General features: G+C 40.9%; 1 protein-coding gene across 1 annotated transcript in view; it reads left to right on the forward strand.

Moving 5' to 3' along the window:
* man1a2 (mannosidase, alpha, class 1A, member 2) overlaps positions 1-20,060 on the forward strand; it is a 101,169-nt gene that overhangs the window by 10,538 nt on the left and 70,571 nt on the right. Inside the window, 1 exon segment of the mRNA XM_029458691.1 lies at positions 11,305-11,566. Coding sequence (XP_029314551.1) covers positions 11,305-11,566 — 262 coding nt within the window.

The raw sequence follows: 20,060 nt of genomic DNA on the forward strand, positions 1-20,060 counted from the left end.
TTTTTATAATGTTACCAGCTTATTACTATATTATTTATTATTACACTCTGTTCTGTGGGCTTCAGATCACTACATGCAGAATAAGATATCAATATACATTCATCTTTCAGATCCATGTTCATAGTAATTTCACTAAGACTCTTCCTAATTAATTTGTCTGTTATCAGGAGATTTCATCTAGTGCAGTTGGTATTAGAGCGAGCAGCCGGCAAGAATGCGGAGAGGACTTCCATCAAGCATAATCTCCTCATTAACACGGCTGCTTTCTTATTTATTTATCATATCTGCTCTCTGTGTGTCTCTTTTTCTGGCTTTCTTTCTCTTGTTTTGTTTTCATGTGATCACATTGTTGGTCTCTCTGTAGGACGCAGCTGCTCACATTGACTAAAGAGCAATGCGAGTGTGTGAGAGAAGAGATAGGGTGCATGTATTTGTGTCCTTCATTAAGTTAAAGAGGAGAATATTCCCCTGTAGGAGTGTTGAGCTCAAACAAAAGCCTGCATACATTTCACTCTTCATGACGCATTGGTTTAACACTTATGTTGGGTTTGATACTATGAAACAATACTGACTGAATCAAAAAGTTGGCACTGAATGCTCAAGTTTAAAGTCTTGGTTCATTAGATGGCACCAAATCAAATTCACAATTGAGTTTGTTTAACACTGTATTATTTATTATTTATTGTTATTCAAGCAGTTTGAATCAAGACAACCTTTAACATTGATGCATTTCTGAAGTTTGACTTCAAATCAAAAGATATTATGTCTTGGTGAAGTAAACTGTATCAAAACGTGGGTATTATATTAGAATAAGTATTGGGGAAAAAGTTGCAACAATCCCAAGTCTGTCCTACAAGTAAGGATGTGCCGATGTATGATGTCATCAAGGTGATGACGAAGCTTCAGTAGAGGCAATATGTCTGGGCTTCAGGAGCCTTTGTCAGGGTTTAAATGAGCTCCCCAGTCACTTTGGCTGTCTGTATGGACACATGACGAGTGGATCTCTCTCCTCATGCAATGCACATCATGCAAGCTTTGTGCCAGTTGGGCAATCTCAGTTGCTGCAATACAGTATTTAAGCTACGCTAATTATGATACTTGCAACAAGCTTTGCGTTCTTGATATGTTTAAATCTTTGTTTTTGTGATGTACATTGACAAACCCCTGCTTACTGAGTGTTTGTGTGTTTTGTACATAGCTGTCAAGTCCACCACAAGGGTTGCATAAAGTCAGGCCTCTAGTCAACAGCACAACAATGCCTTAGAGAATATCACCTGTCAAGCATCACAACGAGTGGCAGCGAATTCTAACCTACAACACAACATTCCTGGGAATTGCTATGAAGTTCCCAGAGATGTTTAGATGAAGATATAAAATATAGCAATATTGACTTGTGCATTTTAGTTTGTTTGATTTGTATATGGAGGCACAACTTGTATATTTCACTGAGGCATAAAGTGACCCAGAAAAGAGTGAAGGGAGCAGCAAAAATGTCAGTACTTCATCATTATATCTCCATAAGATCATCCTTTCTGACAACTGTATGTGTTGTTGTGTGGACATGTCACACACAAAAAAATCAAAATCCATGTCGCAACAGCTCAAGAAATACTAAATATAAGACATATGATGCATACTGCTGTGCTGGATTCTTTAAACAGAAAATTGTTTAAAACTACTCTTTTAGATAATAATAATAATTTTATATATATTAAATAAATAAATTAAATAAGAATCAATGGGAAATGCAATCTGTGGGTGTGTTGGTTTCTGTCTGTGTAAAGAGTAAAACCTAGTCTTAAGAAGGTCAATAACACATTTGATTGTTCTAAAAGTATAAAAGAGACTTAGTAACACCATACTCAACATTTTGTGTGGACAGTTTGACATCTTCTTGTTTATTTTCTGTCCGCTGAAGGCACAGCTCAAAAAGAAAGATAACAAGAGTCTAAAATGTTGTGTACAGTATTTATCCTTTGGACAAGTTCTGCTACTAATGATCTTTTGAAAACACAGTTGGACCTTTAAGCCTTAGATTGGCTACTTGGTATTTTAGTAATGTTGAATAACAAACCATATTTTTTTCCAAATTGAGGTCATCTTTGAACACCCACTGTGCCCAGCAGTCATATTAGTGCAGCAGAAGATCAAAAAGACTTATCATGCATACCTGCATGCAGATGTTCCCTGAATAGAGATGAGGAATACAGTATTTTATCTCCTTTTCTTTTATTATTTCATTATTTGTTGCAATGAAACAGTTTTATTAATTAAGGAATGTGATCAAAAATGGCAACCACAAAGACTTGGCATCTCTTCCCCAAAAAAGATGAAAGTAGGACATTTTAAAAAACAGTTATTTAGGGTTCAAGCCTTTCAAAGTTTGTCCAAATAAATAAAAGAACAAGAATGTTTGCGTGACAAAGTTAATATAACAAAGAGCTTGTGACTCGCATGACCCGTATCAACACAAAGGACAACCCTGTAACAGCATCTAACTTAATAAGATGGTCATGATATACCACTTATGATAAATGACAACAAACAAAAGTGAAAAATAAGAGCTTTGATTGCGAGCGGTTGAATTAAACGTCCTCTTACCCCTGAAGTGGTAGATGTTATCATTTCAGCTTTGTTAGGGTTGACAATGGTGGTTCTCCAAATGAAGTCAGGTGAGAGGTTTTTGACAATAACTTAATCAAAGCTAAGAGAACATGTGTGTTGACTTCTTTGATTTCTGTATGTGGGACTGAACGTGTTCCTGTTGTGACCGTGGCAACTGTGGTGTTACCTCCTGGTTAGCAGTTTCACTGTGTCGGCAGGAGATGTAGAGATGTCTGTTTGCAATATCATTTGATCTTTGAAGCTGCTCTGTGATTACTCTTAGAGGCATGCAGCGGAGGGAGATGTATCCAGAATTCAAAAGATAATTGCAGATTTTGCAAGGCGTAACAGGATAGAGCAAGATGTAATGAATCACTGCTCCTGGTAAAATTACTTTTATAATGGGTTACCCACTAGTATAGAGGAAGGAAACACGTAGCATGTTGACTTTAGCGATTCTCTTATGTGGGAACTATATGTAAAAAAATAGTATAAGAACAAACCAGCATCCCTAATTATGAAGGAGGTGAGAGGGGTGTGGATGAAGGATGGAAAGGAAAACAAAAAATAAATGAAACTATGGTCTATTTTCTGTGGCCATTTGTTATTGTTGACATTACAAATGACTTGGAATAAGGTGTGTGTGTGTGTGTGTGTGTGTGTGTGTGTGTGAGAAACAAATCAGTAGTACACATTGGGAGTGTGCCTCACTCTGTTTCCCATTTGTCATCTCCCTGGAGTGCAGCAGTGGTGACGAGACCTCTTAAAAGCCAGAGCAAGAAAAAAAAGAGACACTTGTTTGAAGTGGTTTGCATGAGTGCCACACAGTAAGTTTTTAGTGACGGAAAGACAAGAAGAGACCCAAAAAAGAGACAAACTCGGGAATAAGAGTGGAGAGGTAATTGGAGAGGGGTCGAGAGAGGCAGAGAAAGCCAGAGTGAGAGAGGCTCTCAGTCCTCAGGGACGATGTGACCGTGCTTAACTACAAAGCATCTCACCAAATCCCATCCCTGCCAAACACTGGAGCTGCAAGCCTTGCTCCACAATGGCTCCCTGTCAGTTAAAGCAATGGGATCAAAGTGAGATCGCTTAACGGCAAATTAAGAATTGGCCCTCAGGTTTCCGAGGCTTGAATTTCAAATAAACCTTTCTGAATTTGCCACCTTCTCCATAACTGGCGCAGCCACACAAGCTGTATTAGAGTATGCTTTTCCTGGGGATAGGAAATGGGATCTCTGTCCTTATGGGGATTTATTCTATCAGTGTCATGGCTCTTGGGGAACGTCTCGAGGCTATGAAGAATTGCAAGAATGCCTGCATGATTCCGATTGTACTAAACAAGGGCAGAATAAAAAGGAATAAATTAGTTGAGTACCACGATTTTGTTTTAATGTTGTGTCAGTTATTAGCAAGAAGAAGATCCCTTTGATTGTCATTGTACGCTTTTTGCAGCAGCCAGAAGTTCCAGGATCAAATCCTCGGAAATAAATCTCTTTTCTACAGCTTGGGTAGCAGAGGCTGCAAATGCTCCATAACTCAACATTAAGATGGATGGATTCAGTTCAACCCCATTTTTCCCTCTAATGCCACTTTGAGGCTGTTCTGGTTTAACCATACACCCACCATTACCCTTTAGTGGACTATAAACAGCAACTATAGTAATGTGAAAAGAATTGTCTTCTATTGTTGATAGAAATGCTCTTGTGTATTGTTTTTGTCAGCGAAAAAATGGGAACATGGGAGCATCTTTAAGGATTTCTCTCTCCAAAGGTTTGGTGATTGAACCTCTCAATCATCAGACTCTTATTTAGCTGGATAGCAACCGACCAGGCTTAGTGCTTATTTGTTTTATGGTCGGCTTGTGCTAGCTGCAGGAGATGGACTGCTGTGTTTGGTTTGAAGGCATTAGTCAGCCAGCCAGCCATGATGTAGGTCAGAAGTGCTGGATTTAAACATGGGTACAGGCTGTCAAGGCTCAGGTGTTCACCTGAAACATACAGGGAGAAAGATGGATGAATTATTTATGTCTTTGTACACATTTGTTTGTGTGTTTATATATATATATATATATATATATATATATATATATATATATATATATATATATATATATATCTATATATATATATATATATATCTATATATCTATATATATATATATCTATCTATCATATATATATCTATCTATCTCTATCTCATCTCTATCTATCTATCTCTCTCTCTCTCTCCTCTCTCCTATCTCTCTCTCTCTATCTCTCTCTCTATCTATCTCTCGAGAGAGAGAGAGAGAGAGAGAGAGAGAGAGAGAGAGAGAGAGAGAGAGAGAGGAGAGAGAGAGAGGAGAGAGAGAGAGAGAGAGAGAGAGAGAGAGGAGGAGAGAGAGAGAGAGAGAGAGAGAGCAGAGAGAGAGAGAGAGAGAGAGAGAGAGAGAGAGAGAGAGAGAGAGAGAGAGAGAGAGAGAGAGAGAGAGAGAGAGAGAGAGAGAGAGAGAAATCACAAAACATTTATTTTCTATTAAAGATACTGAGGATTAAGTATTCTAGTATATGTGTTTCAGATGGGTATTGTTTACATATGGGGTTAGATTACTTTATTTTTGCAAACTGCTTTGACAGCATTCATATAATTGATACTCAGAGAAGGCGCAAAGATGGATGACAAGGCTACGAGTAAAAACAGGAGACGGAGAAGTTGTGAATATGCTTGGAGGCATGCTTGATGGGGCTGAGAGAGAATTTAAAGAATAAGGATGCTATTACATTCCCACAGTCAAGTTTGGGAGAGCCGTTACACATACAGCAATGCACCTTCCATTTGAGCCAAGGGGGTCATGTGGAAAAAGCAGCACATGGAAGCTGATGGTTCTTGTTGAAGGGAAACCCGGGAGCTACAGCTCACAAGAAGCAACAATTCTGCCGCCATAACGACCTCCAACAAGGGCCTTTTCTCTTCACTTATGGTGTTTATGGGCTAGCAGGAGGCGGACTTGTCAACATCTCTTAACTTGAAACTCTGATGGACTCTTCCCATGAGAGCTTTGTGGCTTAGACATGCTTGACGAGATGCAAACGCTTTGTGCTCACGAGTCAGAGATGGACTAAGGTGACAGTAAGTACAAAAAGTAAGAGATTTTTGAATTACCCAAATTCCCCACACAGGGATAACTTTGCTTATAACTAAGCTTTTGTCTAAGCCCACCTTTTAATGCACTTCTCCTGATTTGGATTTATATAATGTTTCTACTAGGGATGTCACCATACCAGAAGTTTAGTAGTCGATGCCAATACCAGTGAAATTCCACGATTTTATTTTCTAATGCATTTATCCTGCGTTGACTGTATACAGTACAGTGTTGTATAGCTTTTTGCAGTTCTCCTCTCAAGGACTTATGCTATCTGTCCTGCATTAGCACAGGAGACTCTTTTGTGATAAGAGAAAGCATTTGTTTCACGTTCTTACATCTTTCTTTTGTCCCAGATAAATTAAGAAATATGCTTGTCGGATTGACGCAAATGTTTTCTTTTAATCAGAGGATTGTGGAATGGTATTCAAATGTTTTTTTCAGTTGTGTTAAATATGGCAGTCCTAAGCAGTTTCATGTTCTTTCATTGGGTGGAGGCATGGCGTAGGATGAGTTCAGCAGATATAAAAAGTGAGACTTTTATGTCGGCAGTAGACGGGCAATTAGAGCAGTAAATTTAAACGAGTTACTTAGGACCAGTATAAAAAGAGACTATTACAGTTTCGTCTAGTCTCAACTAAATTCTTTCCAAATGGTCATAGGCTACAGTTTTATGAAATCATTATTTCTTTTTTTAATCTTCAGCATTTAGTGTGACGTGTTTGCACCATTATGCTCTATACTAATTTCCATCTGCTGAGAAGTGGACACCGATTAGCCCACAGAGCACCTCTCAGCATTTAAAAAATCCCACCCTACCGCAATTTGTTATTCATTGAGTCTCCTGTCGGGAGTAGATATGGCTGTTGATGTGTGCAGATGGCACCAAGACCACTCTACCTTTGCATACGAAACACAAAAGACAGAAGAGCTACAACTGTGAAATATCTGATGAGCTCTCAGAAATCAGTTGTTGTTTTAGTTTTTCATTAGTTTGTCAAAGAGATGAAAATCTGTGTGACAAGCAGGCTGTTTGTTGATTTAAATTATTCAGCAGAGGCCTTGGCTTCTCGACACAAGCCTTTGTGATCCTCCAGGAACTTGTTATTCCATGTGTTTTTCGATTGAGCTCATGTTTTGTTACAGTGGGAACATGCTCCATGCCTTGCTGTAGTCCGCCACCGTACTGGGATTAGCGGAGTGCAGCAGCACGTCCAACCTTCGCACGGTGTGGGAAACACTGATAAGACTTACGTAGAGCAACCCGTGTGCAGTTTCCCACACATATACTTTACTTGGGTGGGCAGTATATTTGGCTCACCCATTTCGGCAGTTTTTTTTTCATGTCTCGCTGCCTCTGCTGCACGGTCTGAACGGTATGAAGGATGTTCTCACTGTAGTGTGGATGCAGAGTTGCCCTTCGTTGGACTGACGGGCTGTTAGGAACACACTAGGTTCATTACCATGCAGAGCCCACAGTGTTTGGTTTTATTTTGCTGCTTAATCTTTAGTTTTTAACATAAGAAGGTAGAGATAGGAAGACAGGAAGTGTAACATAATAATAGTAATCTTACTTCATTGTAGTGATGCACACACGATGGATAGATTTGCCTGCCTTACCTTGTAACACACCCACACCCCCCCTGTGAAAAAATAAATAAAACAATTCTTTAGACTAATCGACGAATCCAAAAGAATAATCATTATTTAAATTGATTTACAAAATAATCGTTAGGTGCAGCCCTAGCAGTCACTAATAACCCTGCAGTCTTATACCCTTGCAGGAAGGACTTGCCTTGCGGTCTATGAACTCCTACGTGTGTGTAAGTCTCTGTTTGTTGCCATGGTTACATGGCATTTAGCCTGTGCTGCTCTCCTCAGAGCCTTGTTTCCAAAAAAAACCTTTCTCTTAGATAGCCCACCAGGCAGACGGACAACTGCTGCTCCTCTCCAGTTGCCATGGAAAGGGCTGGCTTTTGCTGAGCAACAGATTTCATGACAACAGTGAAGAAATAATTCCAGTGGCAGGTTGATGGACAAAAAAAAAGGAAGGGATTACTGGAGGCCTGACATGGCTGAAACAACTAATTAGGAAGGTGGGGGTTTCTTTGTTTCAATCAAATTTTGATCGTGGGACGATGTAAGTAAGCTAAAGGTGTAGGCGTGGTCACCTGGGTGCTCAATAGCTGCAGTCCACGCTTGTCTTTGTCGAAGTAATTGAGTCAGGCAGCTGTTGACGTGCTCTTAATTGCATGTTTGACATTATATGAGACTCGAAGGGAATCCTTGGCGATGCTTGAGTGAGTATGATAATGGCTCGGAGGAAAAGGAAAGAGTGACGTGAGATTAAAGGGGGAGGAGGGGCATGCACAGGGAGAGAGATGAGGGTGCAGAAGGCTAATGTATGTTTGTGTGGGAATGAATTTGCTCCAGAACCGTTTTGAAATCTCTCTGTACACTCTCTGTACATGGAGCATAATCCGCACCAATTTGAGATGATGGTGTCAATTTACCCTCCTAATTTTTCTTTTGTCAGGCTCCCTCGCAACCCATAAACACACATGCATGTGAACGAACACGCATATAGACATTAGCCAGTCATCTAACATCAGCACCGTCTAAATATCACATTTAAATGCATGTTGCTAAGGGCACACTCACTCAGAGGCACAGAGGATGGCATACAGAGGAGGCGTGAAACCCCATGGGTGTAGACACACACTCATAGAGACACACACGCACGCACGCATTCTCACAGACCTTGGAATAGAAGACTCAAATATGTGTGCACACAGATTCAACACAGAATGGAAAGATGTATTCGAAACAACATATTCGCATCAAGCGAAAGCAAACTGGGAAGTACAATACACACACGTGTATTACACATCAACATGAACTCCCCACAAAGTAAATGCAGCACATTTGAAACATTCTTGCATGCATTCACTGGCACTAGCATATACACAGTAATTGCCATCTTGGTGTTGCAAAATATGTTTTCTATCAATTAAAGTCAGACACGCTGAGTTGCGATATGAATATTTATGAGTTGTTTCCAGGGCGATGTTGCATAACTCGGAAGCTGTTTTATTTTGGTCTCTGTTGGCCCCACACTCGGAGTCATGAATGGTAGAATTATAAAATGGATGCACATGGCATTGTGTGAAGGATAATTAATATAAAACGTCTGTGTCTTTCCTGTTCCTGAACATGAATACCTCCTCATCGCCTTTGTGTCTCAGTCTCAGTTCTTTCATCGCTTTCGTTCACTTTATATTTCCTCGTTATTCTTCATATCTTTTATGAACTGTTATGGACTGGTGAAATGGGCTTACAGTGTCTCTTGCTCAGTGCATGCTGGGAGAGTCTGCAGCCCCATTTGAACCTGAGCAGGATAAGCGGTTATGGCAAATGGATGGGTAAAGCTGATCACACACAGTCTTTTCCAGCTCTCCTCCTCTGGTAGCCCATTCTTTGTCCTAAGTAATCGTCTCTCCACCTTTTCATTCACATTTTTCTCTGTATTCATCTCTTTACTGCCTCCATTATTCTTCTTGCAACTTTACTTCTCGTCGTTTTCCCCCTCACCTGTGCCTGTTTGGTACTTTGGCGACCCACCGTGAACTTTAGTGGGAACGATGGATGAATGTTTGTTCCCTTGTTGCATGTGCAAAAAAGACCCCCCCTGCAGTACCCCCTGTTGAAGACCTATGGTCCAGGGCTAGGGTTGGGTTAGGAAAGGTTGTAAACACTTAAAACCAAGTCCTGACCCCCCATTTTCAGCCATTGCGAATACAATGGTGTCAATATTATCCCTGTGCAACGACGGGAAGTGGTAGTAAAGGGGCGTCAGGGTTAGGTGCGGGGGAGGTGCTGTGATGTGAATGTGCAAATTAACGTAGTGTCTAATTGCACAGACAAGTCTCTCACCCACAACAGCTTCCATGCATGAAGACCTTTACTTTCAGTTGATAAACTCTCTTTCCAGCCATCTGAAGGCGGCAGGCATGCTAAATGATGTGTGCTTTGTGCCTTGGTTATTCCACCAAACCTCCTTGTCGCTGACTCGCACCTCACTCTGCTTGTAGTATTGTTTTCCCAGAGATGTTGAGCCGTGCAGCTCTGTGGAGGATTGCAGCTGAGTCCACAGGGATCGCAGCAGGCCGTTGGTTCCTCCCACATTTCCTGTTTTTTATCACACGGTCATTAATAAACAGACTCACATGTTTGCACTCAGATGACACACAGTTATTTTCAAGATTTCTTATATTTATTGTACTTTGCAACTTGCATCTAAACACATTGAGACTCTTTTAAATTGTGAGGCGAACCATGGCACAAACTGCCACATATATTGATCCTTGATATTTCACATTAAAGGTAATTTTGGAGCTGGCAATTTAAGCAACACAACAGGGTTGATGAAAGCTTTAGGGACTGACTGTCGAGGGAAATTAATCCTCTTTTTGGGCCCTTAGTTTCTTTCTTCCTTATTCCGTTCATATCATGTCGATGTTTGGTAATTTAGTTTGTTGCCTCGTGCAAGACAACAAATAGGTTAACACTTAAAGGAGCAAAAACCCATTCACGCTGATTTAAAAAATATTTAAAGCTTAAATGAAAATGCTATTTCCACAGTTAATAGTGGGTGCACGTGTTCGAGTGGAGGGCAGGGTTTGGGTGTTAGTTAAGACTAAAATTATAATGTCAAATGTAAAACAGCTTCTCTGACATTGAACAAATAAAAGCCACGTTTGAATTCATGTCCTCCAACGCCGCACACAACTCCTGAATGTGATTAATTATGAATGACCTATACATGTAATGATAGCTAGTTAAAGGTACAGTATTTCCCAGCCCAAACACAAAGATTGCTTCGGTCTTCAGGTAACAGACACAGGGTGATGTACCCCAACAAGCCGCCTCCTGCCCTACAGGAAGCTCGTCCACCTGGAGAACAGCTGACCTTGTGTATTACTTGGCTGTGATTGTATTTGTGAACAGCCAAGCGAGATTCAAAGATGATTTTTAAGTCTTCCTTCAGTAACAGCAGAAGAACAGTGTCATGGTCGTCCTGTCACCATTGCTTGAGCATCCTGCTGTGTTTGTTTTTCATTACTGACCCACGTCCTCATGGGGTAGAGTTGTGTCAGCACCCTGGGGCTTGTTTCTACCATGTGAAACCAAAGATGATGTTTCTCATTCTGGCACTGCTTGACTTTTGATTGTGCACCTCTATACTTGCCCTTTTTTCCTGGAGCAGATGTAATTGCAGAGTAGTGGGGGGGGGAGAGGTTGCTTTCCTATTAGTCTTTTTTGGGTTGGTTTTATTCCTGCAGGTGTTTATTGGGGAGGATTCTGTACTTTTGCCGTATGTGGCCCCTGAACTAAAATGAGTTTGACACCCCTGGGCTGAGGTGATATTTCACACTGCAAACACGCGTAACATTGCCTTGTTTTCATCTCTAATACAGTCATCATCTATGTTCAGTGTGTTCATTATTATTTCATTTAAAAAAGAGGAAGAATCTAAACAAAGAATGTTTTACCTTCTGCCTTTTTCCTGCCTCCTACAGGGAGGAGGAGGAGAGCCTGCGGGACAAGATTCGAGCAGACCATGAGCGCGCACTGCAGGAGGCAAAGGAGAAGCTGAGAAAGTCACGTGAGGAGCTGCAGGCTGAGATTCAGACGGAGAAGAACAAAGTAATGGAGGAACTGAAAAAGAAAGATGCTCTGCCAAAACCTTTGCCACCCGTCCCCATGCCAAAAGTAGTGGGTGTCAGTGATGGTGAGCCACCAGAGCCAGACGCCAAAGAGAAACGCGACAAGATCAGAGAGGTAAGATGGCCTTTAGCCAGTCTTTTAAATATCCTGTTGATCACTAGGTTTGATTCCAATTTTACTTCTATGGTGTCATTTTGGATCATGTAATGGAAACCCATCATGGGATTGATGCAGGTTATTTTACTGCTTCTTCTAATGGGGTCTGCTCCAGGGACTCGTATTAGTAGGAGTGCAGCAAGAGCAATCAAACACTGTGATAAAGCAGCACTTAAACTGCACATTATAGCTGTAGTTAGTTCCTGATATCAATATATTTTATTATTGTCAATATATCTATTAGTCTTTGTCTACCTATTACCAGATAATCCTCCTTTGGTGTATTATTTATCTGAACTCTAGACGTTTTCAAGTCCTTTTCTTAACTAAGTTATGTCCTTATTTATATAAAACTGTGGGAAACTAAGAAGTATTGGCTTGGTTCCTCTAATACTTTATGGATTTCATGAGAAAAACAAGTGCCATTGATATTCTGTACAATCAGTGTATGTATTGGACACATAGGTTGTGTTTGTGATAATGTCATAGTTTTGCTAACATCCCTAAATCAGGGCTATCGGCTCCTAATTGACATTTAATTCAATGAAGGCCATCTTGCAATAGACTGGGGTGAAACCTTGTAGCCACACAATTGGTAACTGGTGAGATGCAAATTCCTGCATCTGCGTGTGTGAGGGCTAGGACTATACTGTACGTCTGAATGCATTTCTGTTGCCTGCTGTCTGTCTTAGCGCCAGCTTTTATTGAAGGCAGCAGCGGGCCAGACGGACAGTGCCTGTACAGAATGCAGATGGTGCTATCTGGTCTCGCTCTCTATAGACTCTAAGCCAACCCCAGCCTATCTCCCTTCCTCTGCTCCTCTCCTTCCTTTCTCTCCCCCCTGCAGGTTTTCCTGCATAATTACCTCATATCGTCTCTTGAAACAGCACTTGGAGTCTGAACACTCGTTGTGCATAGGAGCTTGCCCATTCACTCCAAACCCGCCTTTGTCTCTAAATGCCCCTTTTGTTACCCTTCATAATTACCATTCAGAAAGAATGCCATACACTCCCAAATGAGCAAGAAAGTAGCAGCTGTATTGGCTACATGACAGTACAGCACACTCCCCTTTTGCTGATTGTGGTGTGTGTGGTTCCAAGGAGAAATCAGAATCACACACCGGCATACAATTGCAACTAAAGAGTGGAGCTTTCTTTTTTTCAAAAGTCCTACATACATACATACAGACAGTAGACATTTGGCCTGTCTCTCTATGGTGTAAAGTAAAGTCCAGGGAAGAGTATCAGCATCCATCTTCTTGTCATCATTCATGTTTCATGCAAGTATATCAGGCAGTGGTAGTTGTTGAGCCAGTCTGTTCCCACATTACTTTTAATGGGACGACAACATCTGTCTGACACGGTCTTTCCGGCATTTCTTTTTTAAGGGTTATTTTGGTTCTGTTACAGATTTGGCCCATTGCACAGTTCATCACTGTGAAGGATCAATAATGGCTATTTTTGCTTCTAGTTATAATCAGAGGCGGTTAAATGATCCATTTTGATTATTTCTCTAGCTGTGAGGGGAATGTTGTAGCTGTGTGGTGATGCTGCCATTAAACAGCTAACAAAAACCTTTTTACAAAATTGATGGGACTAATTGTACAGTAAATATGTTTATAAATATATGTAGCGATTTAATTTATATTAATGAATTAAATGGTAATTTTCCGATTTGTATTATTTGATTTTCAGAAACTGATGAGATGCTGCTTTATCTTAAACATTTAAAGCATCAGTCAGAATGTTCACTTTAAATGTTAGCATGCTAATATCCTAGTACATAGGTCTTCAACAGGGGGGGTCCGCAGAGGTACTGCAGGGGGGTCGCAAAATTGTTTGTAGATAAAGTAATTAAAAACAACAAAACAAAACATTCCCTCCTCCGCTGTACTTCGCGTAGGGCGGCGACACACACCTACAGTCAGAGACAGAGTATAGGAAAGGAGAGGGGTGAACTAAAATACCCCCGTCGCACAGACCTCTTCTATACAATATACACAGTAGGGGGTCCCTGCACCGCGCTACACCAGTTTGGGGGTCCTTGGCCCGAAAAACGTTGAAGACCCCTGTCCTAGTACATGTCATTAGCATGCATGCTACAGATGCTGGTCCATGCCGTATCTGAATGAATGTCTAGTAATTGATCTAGTAATCATGATCTAGTAGTTATGAGTCTTAATAACCTTATTTCAGAATCCTTACTTTGAATCTCTATATCATCGTCTTTTTTTAGTCTTCACCTGCACTGGGATTTGTGAATGAAATAACTGCTGGTTGCTGGTTATGAAGAGAAATCAGTAAAAAGGGTCCGATCCAGCGGGGTACTTTGGCTGCTCTGTGGACCTGTCATGCCACTTGGGCTCTTCGTTCCTCCAGAAATAGAAATGAACCTCGTTTTTATGCTATCCAAATACATATTTTATAGACTCTACAGAACACAAAAAAATAATTTTCCCACCACTTCCATCAGCTCACAGCTCTGTGCTATTCTGCTAATTACCCGACTCGAACATTAGTGGCCATGAAACCTCTGTCTGGAGAGCGCTTTAGGGCAATAAAGGAAAAGGAATGGAATGAATTTGACTATTAACTGTTCCAATACTATTCACCTGGCACATCATGAAGTATTGCTGGCCCAGAGCTGTTTAAATTAGCTGGCTGTTGCAGTTAATGTGAACAGTTCACTTTCAATAAGGTTTGTTCATCAATAATGTTGGAAACGCACTAGTTAGTCGAGACCATTTGTAGAGTAATGCAGGAATCAAATGAACGTTTAATCTAAAGCATCTCTCCAGGTTTTCATTATTTATGTTTTTGTAATATAACCTCAGTTTATGTTGTACCCTCTTTTATGTATTGGAATCTAGTCAGCGTTGTTCCTGCTTTAGGATAAATGCATAACCTCTCTTTATATGCTGTGCATCGTGAGTAAAGTACACCTTACTCTACATCTTATATGAACTTAATGTAAGCAACAACCTTGACTAACAGGCGATTCACACATATGGAGCGATAGCCATAGGCTGTTCATTGTGAATCTGGTATTGCTGCCCAGCACTACAGCGGACAACCTCAACTTTATGTAAATGTCGTCTGAGGCAATGCTAGCTATATACATCTGTACATAGTAATTAAATGTGTTTTTTTATCTTTGTCTATTTCTGTGTAAGTACAGCACAACGAAAAACCAGAGTCCATATCCTTGTATGTGACACACTAACTTGGCCAAAAAGCTTATTCTGATACGTAAGCTTGGAGTTGTTTAGTACTTCACTCCTCTAGTGGAGTCGGGTTCGTTTCTGCCACAGATACAGAACCGTTGTTGTATTCAAACAGTTTCAACAAAGAGTACTGTGTTTAAAAAAAGGCCGCAAAAAAAGCTGTTCTGTAAGATTTAAAAGAACAACTTCCTTGTGTGTATTACAGCCGCTACGTCGGAACACAGCTGTCCAGTCAGGGCAGAGTGCAAAAATGATGTGCTCAGGGCAACACGCACAGCTACAGGCCGGAGACTGCCTGCTACTTTGTATGTGTGCACCACTATGTGTAAAACAGGAGGACCCCCTTCAGAAAATCAAACATCCTTAATGACGTATTGCAGGGAAATGACACGGACTGCCTTCGACTGATTGGTAATAGCAGTGCAAAATCCCCACAGACTTGAAAAGAAAAGAGGAATCTCTCGGCTCTCAATCCCGTGGCCTACTTTGGCTCATCAGGAGGCGGTCCAATGTTCGAAGGCCGTAGAACCGTCTGCCGACTTGGCTCGCCGTTCGCTCAGCTGTGACTGTTGAGTAATAAGCGATTACTGATTTGTGGCTGGCATTGTAGAGAGAGCGAGAGAGAGAGAGAGAGAATGTGTCTCCCTACAGAGAGCTGTGGATGTAAAGCCCAGATAAATCGATGCCCAAAGAAGTCCTCTTTATGTGCGATCTAAATGGTGCTGCTATCCAGATGTATTGACCCATAAAGACACAGCGAAGGTTTCCAATGGAGATGTGGAATATCTGCAGAGAAAACCAATGAGTATCTCTTGTACTTAACTCTCTTTTTCTCTCGAGCATCCTCCCTCATCTCTCTCGCTCACTCTCTTCGAAGCCTTGGCTGTGCTTGGCAGATGGCCTTGTATGTTGATTGCACACCAAGCCTATATACTGTGTGTGTGTGTGTGTGTGTTTTTATATATGTATGTGTGAGTGCGAGTGAGACAATCACCTCCAGGGTAGGTTATAGCTCAGCTTTCATTATTCTGTCTCTTTCTAATTCTTCCCCCTCTTGCTCTTTCTCCTATCTTAGTATTTAACCCTTTCTCTGTCTCTCGCTTGCTTTTTATTTCTTGTTTTTCCTCTAAATATCTCTTTCTGACCACCCCCTCCTTCTCCTGCTCTCTGCAGCAGTCTCTCACTTCTGTCTCCCTTAAACTCAGTATCATTTGGCAGACTCCTTGAAGGACCATCCCTCATCCAGCCACTCTTACAAGGCTCATGAAATCATCTGTTTTTATATAGATTGCTGTATTGATTTGTACTGAGCAATGAGCACTTCTCATCTGCAGACAACACAGTATATATTTGAGTATAACAGAATGGGCTGGGGTAAAGAAAATGTAAAGGAATGGGCAGCTTGACAACCCATTCCCTGGCTTTGTGTTGTTTATGTTTCACGTCCTTTTGAACATGGATTGTGGCTGAGCTACAAATTATGTTTTGTGAGGCAATCATGTTTGGTCGTGTCATGCTTGATGGTCTCTTGTAAGCCAGCCTTTTGTAGCATGTGGTCGGGAGGGAGATGACATTTGACAACCAATCCCTTCTGCGCAAGCCATTATGTATTTCTATACATTATGTATGATCTTATATGTCAGCTTGGCTCCCAGCTGCTTAATGTGTTCCTGAATACAGGTGTTAACCTTTTACACAGTGGACTTGTATATGGGATACATCCTGTGCTACATTGTTGTCATTTTGGTACAATTAAAGTACAGCCGTTTAGTGCGCGGGACATTTTTTACAATGTAGATAAGATTACAGTAATGCTGCGTTCATGTCGTATTGAAAAATAAAAAACGCTTTCATTTGCAATTGAATGAAATCCAGTATTAACACTAAAACAATACATTCAGAGAATTTAACGGGAGTTTCTATATGGTTTCACAAACTGCCATAAATATATAACACAACAAAAATAGCTAATATAGGCTATATACATCCCTCTTCCTCTTATGTAATGCAATGCAACACCACTACAAACTACTGCCTAAAAGGACCATTAAGTGCAGTCAACACCATACTAACACAATGTTAAAGATAAATGATACAGCTTACTGGAACACCTGTGTTGTTAAGTAAATTGAGTTCCTCAGGTGACTTGCATCTGGACCATGGAAAATGGGGGTGAGACAATGCAGGGGATGCACCCTCAGTGCACCCCAAGCGACGCAGGGGCTACAGAAGCTACTTCAGGGCTAATACCACATCACACCTAATGTGTATGTGCACACTCCCGGTTTATTTAATTTAATTTGCTTCTATCACACAGTACATGTGCACAGTTCACTTTGTGCAAGTATAATTTCATACATAATATATACACATATCATTTTGTACATCCACCCACATGCACAGTTTCTCTTTCTTTAACCCCTGATCGTAGGACAGACCTACTGTATCTGTTTAACTGCTTTTGACGGGTGAACTGGTGGTAGATTCATTTTATAGGGTGCAAGGCAAAGAGCATCTCAATCGCGTTAAGTACAGGAGATGGGTAATGCGCCTCTCCAATTAGAGTTCAGGTGATGGAGAGAGAGTGACCGTGAAGCTGACAGGGGACAGGATCACCTTACAATGGATCTCTGTCCCTCTGGGCTGCTGCTGTAGGAGAACAACTCTATCTCCAGTTTTTGTTTCTTTCTCAACCACTAGTACTACAGATATAACCAGGGTCTTTCTCCGCCTAGATCAATGAGCAAGATCACAAAACTGACAGAGAGATACGTGTTCACCCTTATCTTGTCACTTTTCTAAATATCTACACCTGTATGTGTGCATCTGATGTTGAACATGTGTAGGTATCTTTTGTCGGTATATCATGAATTAGTATGAGGGTCTGCCCGACAGCTTTTGTCATGTTAACTGTGCAGTGCTGCAAGAGATAAAGAAGCAACCTGCATGCAAGGGCATCATAGATCAAGCTACATATTTTTTTCTCAAGAGCGAGCAGGTAGGGCAGAAAGCTTTTTATGCTTTCAATAACTCTGATGTCTGACATTTCCGAATTGGCTGCCAAAGAACAAGAGAGGGTTGCAATGTGGGGATAGGTTTCTGCAGGTCCTCAGGGACCCAACAGAATAGGTGCATGTGTGGGATGCTTTATAGTTTATGTGGTGGGAGTGTGCAATTAGTTTAACTGGTGGTGAACGTAGGATTAAAAACTAAACTTAACACATGGCAATAAGGTATCGTTTGTCAATGCCTGAGCCTGTTGACTGAGACAGAGGATGTTTGCACCTGCATTATGTCGTTTGCAAGGCTTTTGCTATTGTCATTTAAGATTTTCATAATTGATTTGCTATTCATCACGCTACTTTCTCTCCTCTCTGATCTTTCCTTGATTACTCACTTGATAATGTCAAAACTCTGGGTGCTGAATTTAAAAAAGAAATTAATCATAGACCATAATTCATTAGCAATTAGTTATGATTTCTTTTGGTGGTTGCTTATTTGGATGTAAATAAGGTGTTTGAATAATAAATTGCTCCTCCAGCTCTGCCTGTCGTTAACCAAATAATAAATCAAAATGTAACATTAACAATGCATTACTCACAGGTTTTACGGGAGGACATAAAACTAGAATGAGGCTAAACATGCTGACACTTAACGCACAAAAACAAAACAAAAACAACAGATGGGGATCTCTGTTCTCACTAATCAAATGGAAGAAGAGCCTAACAAATTAATAATTGACACAAATCCAGTTAATCCTCTAAAACCACAAAGTGGTCCTACTCACTGATATGAACTGTATCCACTATAGAAGGGATACTGTATTAAAAATGATTACTACATATAAAAAGGTTAAGTAAAATACCTACGGGTTGACAAATGTCTTTGGTTATTGATCACCATCACAAATTTGGCTTTTTGAAACACATATTGATCCAGAAACTGATAGAACTGACGTCCTGATGGGAGTAGTAGGTGCTACATTTGTTTGTATGTTCCATAGATTTCACTGCTGTACCCGTATCTTAAGCCATTATCTGTTTGAACTCTGGTCTTGGAAGCCGTGTAAAAACGGCTCATCTAGACTCTTTTACCGTCTTGATTTCACGGGGGATTTATAGCCACGCTCCGCCTAAGTGCCATGAATGTGTTTACTGCAAGAAGCAATTCAGATGTCACATTCTCGCCACCCTCGTGCATCTTCTGAAAGGTTTTTCTGTTAAGCCAGATAGGAAGCCTCCATGGGGTGAGTTGGAAAGAGATGAGAAAGATGAGGACGGGTGCTTTAAATCAGTCAAACTGACTCTGGAGGTCACTCAGAGCAGCACATAACTCCAGCACAGCTCTCCAGCTCCCCCAAACTCTCCAAAAGCGTGTCACTGTGGGCCTCTTCTGTGGGAGCTAAGCTGATTTTTAATTTTTCTTTTTCAAACAATGGCAAAAGTAATGGCCTTGCACTCAGCCGCTGGCTCGAAGGGGATTTATGAATATTTCAGTGCTTTGGTTGGGGGGGGGGGGGGGGTGGGGTGGTGTGTGTGTGTGTGTGTGTGTGTGACATTGGGGATAAGGGTGCATGAATCATGGCTGTTGGTCCTTTGCGAAAGAGATGGCTGGGGGCAGATTGCTTGCTGCCTGCTCCAGAAAAAAGAACAGACAATTGGTTGCCATTGTGAAGGTCACCGCTCCTAATAGACTGTGCCATTTTATTGGACATCAATAGGGAGGGCAACCTGCCTCTTCTAAAAAAGTTAACTGATTTTATTATTAAGTTTTATATACAGTATAAAGACTTCAGTGCTATGCAAATTAATCATAAATATTTGCATTTATTAACTATTTTAATTACAGCTTCACATTTGAATACGTTGTCAAACGGTTGTCGAGCCGTCTTACTGAAGCCTGCCTTGAGTGTCGAGCACATGGCCGCTCCTGGGCTGATAGTTCTACAGTGACAGTCTTCTCGATACTCTCGGGCGCAGAATAAGACGCAAGGCATGATTTATTAAGTTCTCTGATGGTCCTCAGACACAGATACAACATGTGAGTGTGTATGTATGTGTTTGAACTGGGGACAGGCACGATTGAGAGAAGTATATTGATTGATGATGATGCAACATGCGTCTCTGGGGTCACCTCCAAAGTTGCATGGGGGCCCGGCCTTAGAATGACAGATGAAAATGGAGACAAATTCCTAATGGTATTAACTGTAAGGTAATGATACTAGCAAAT

Source organism: Cottoperca gobio, chromosome 21 (assembly GCF_900634415.1).
Source record: "Cottoperca gobio chromosome 21, fCotGob3.1, whole genome shotgun sequence".
NCBI lineage: Eukaryota > Metazoa > Chordata > Actinopteri > Perciformes > Bovichtidae > Cottoperca > Cottoperca gobio.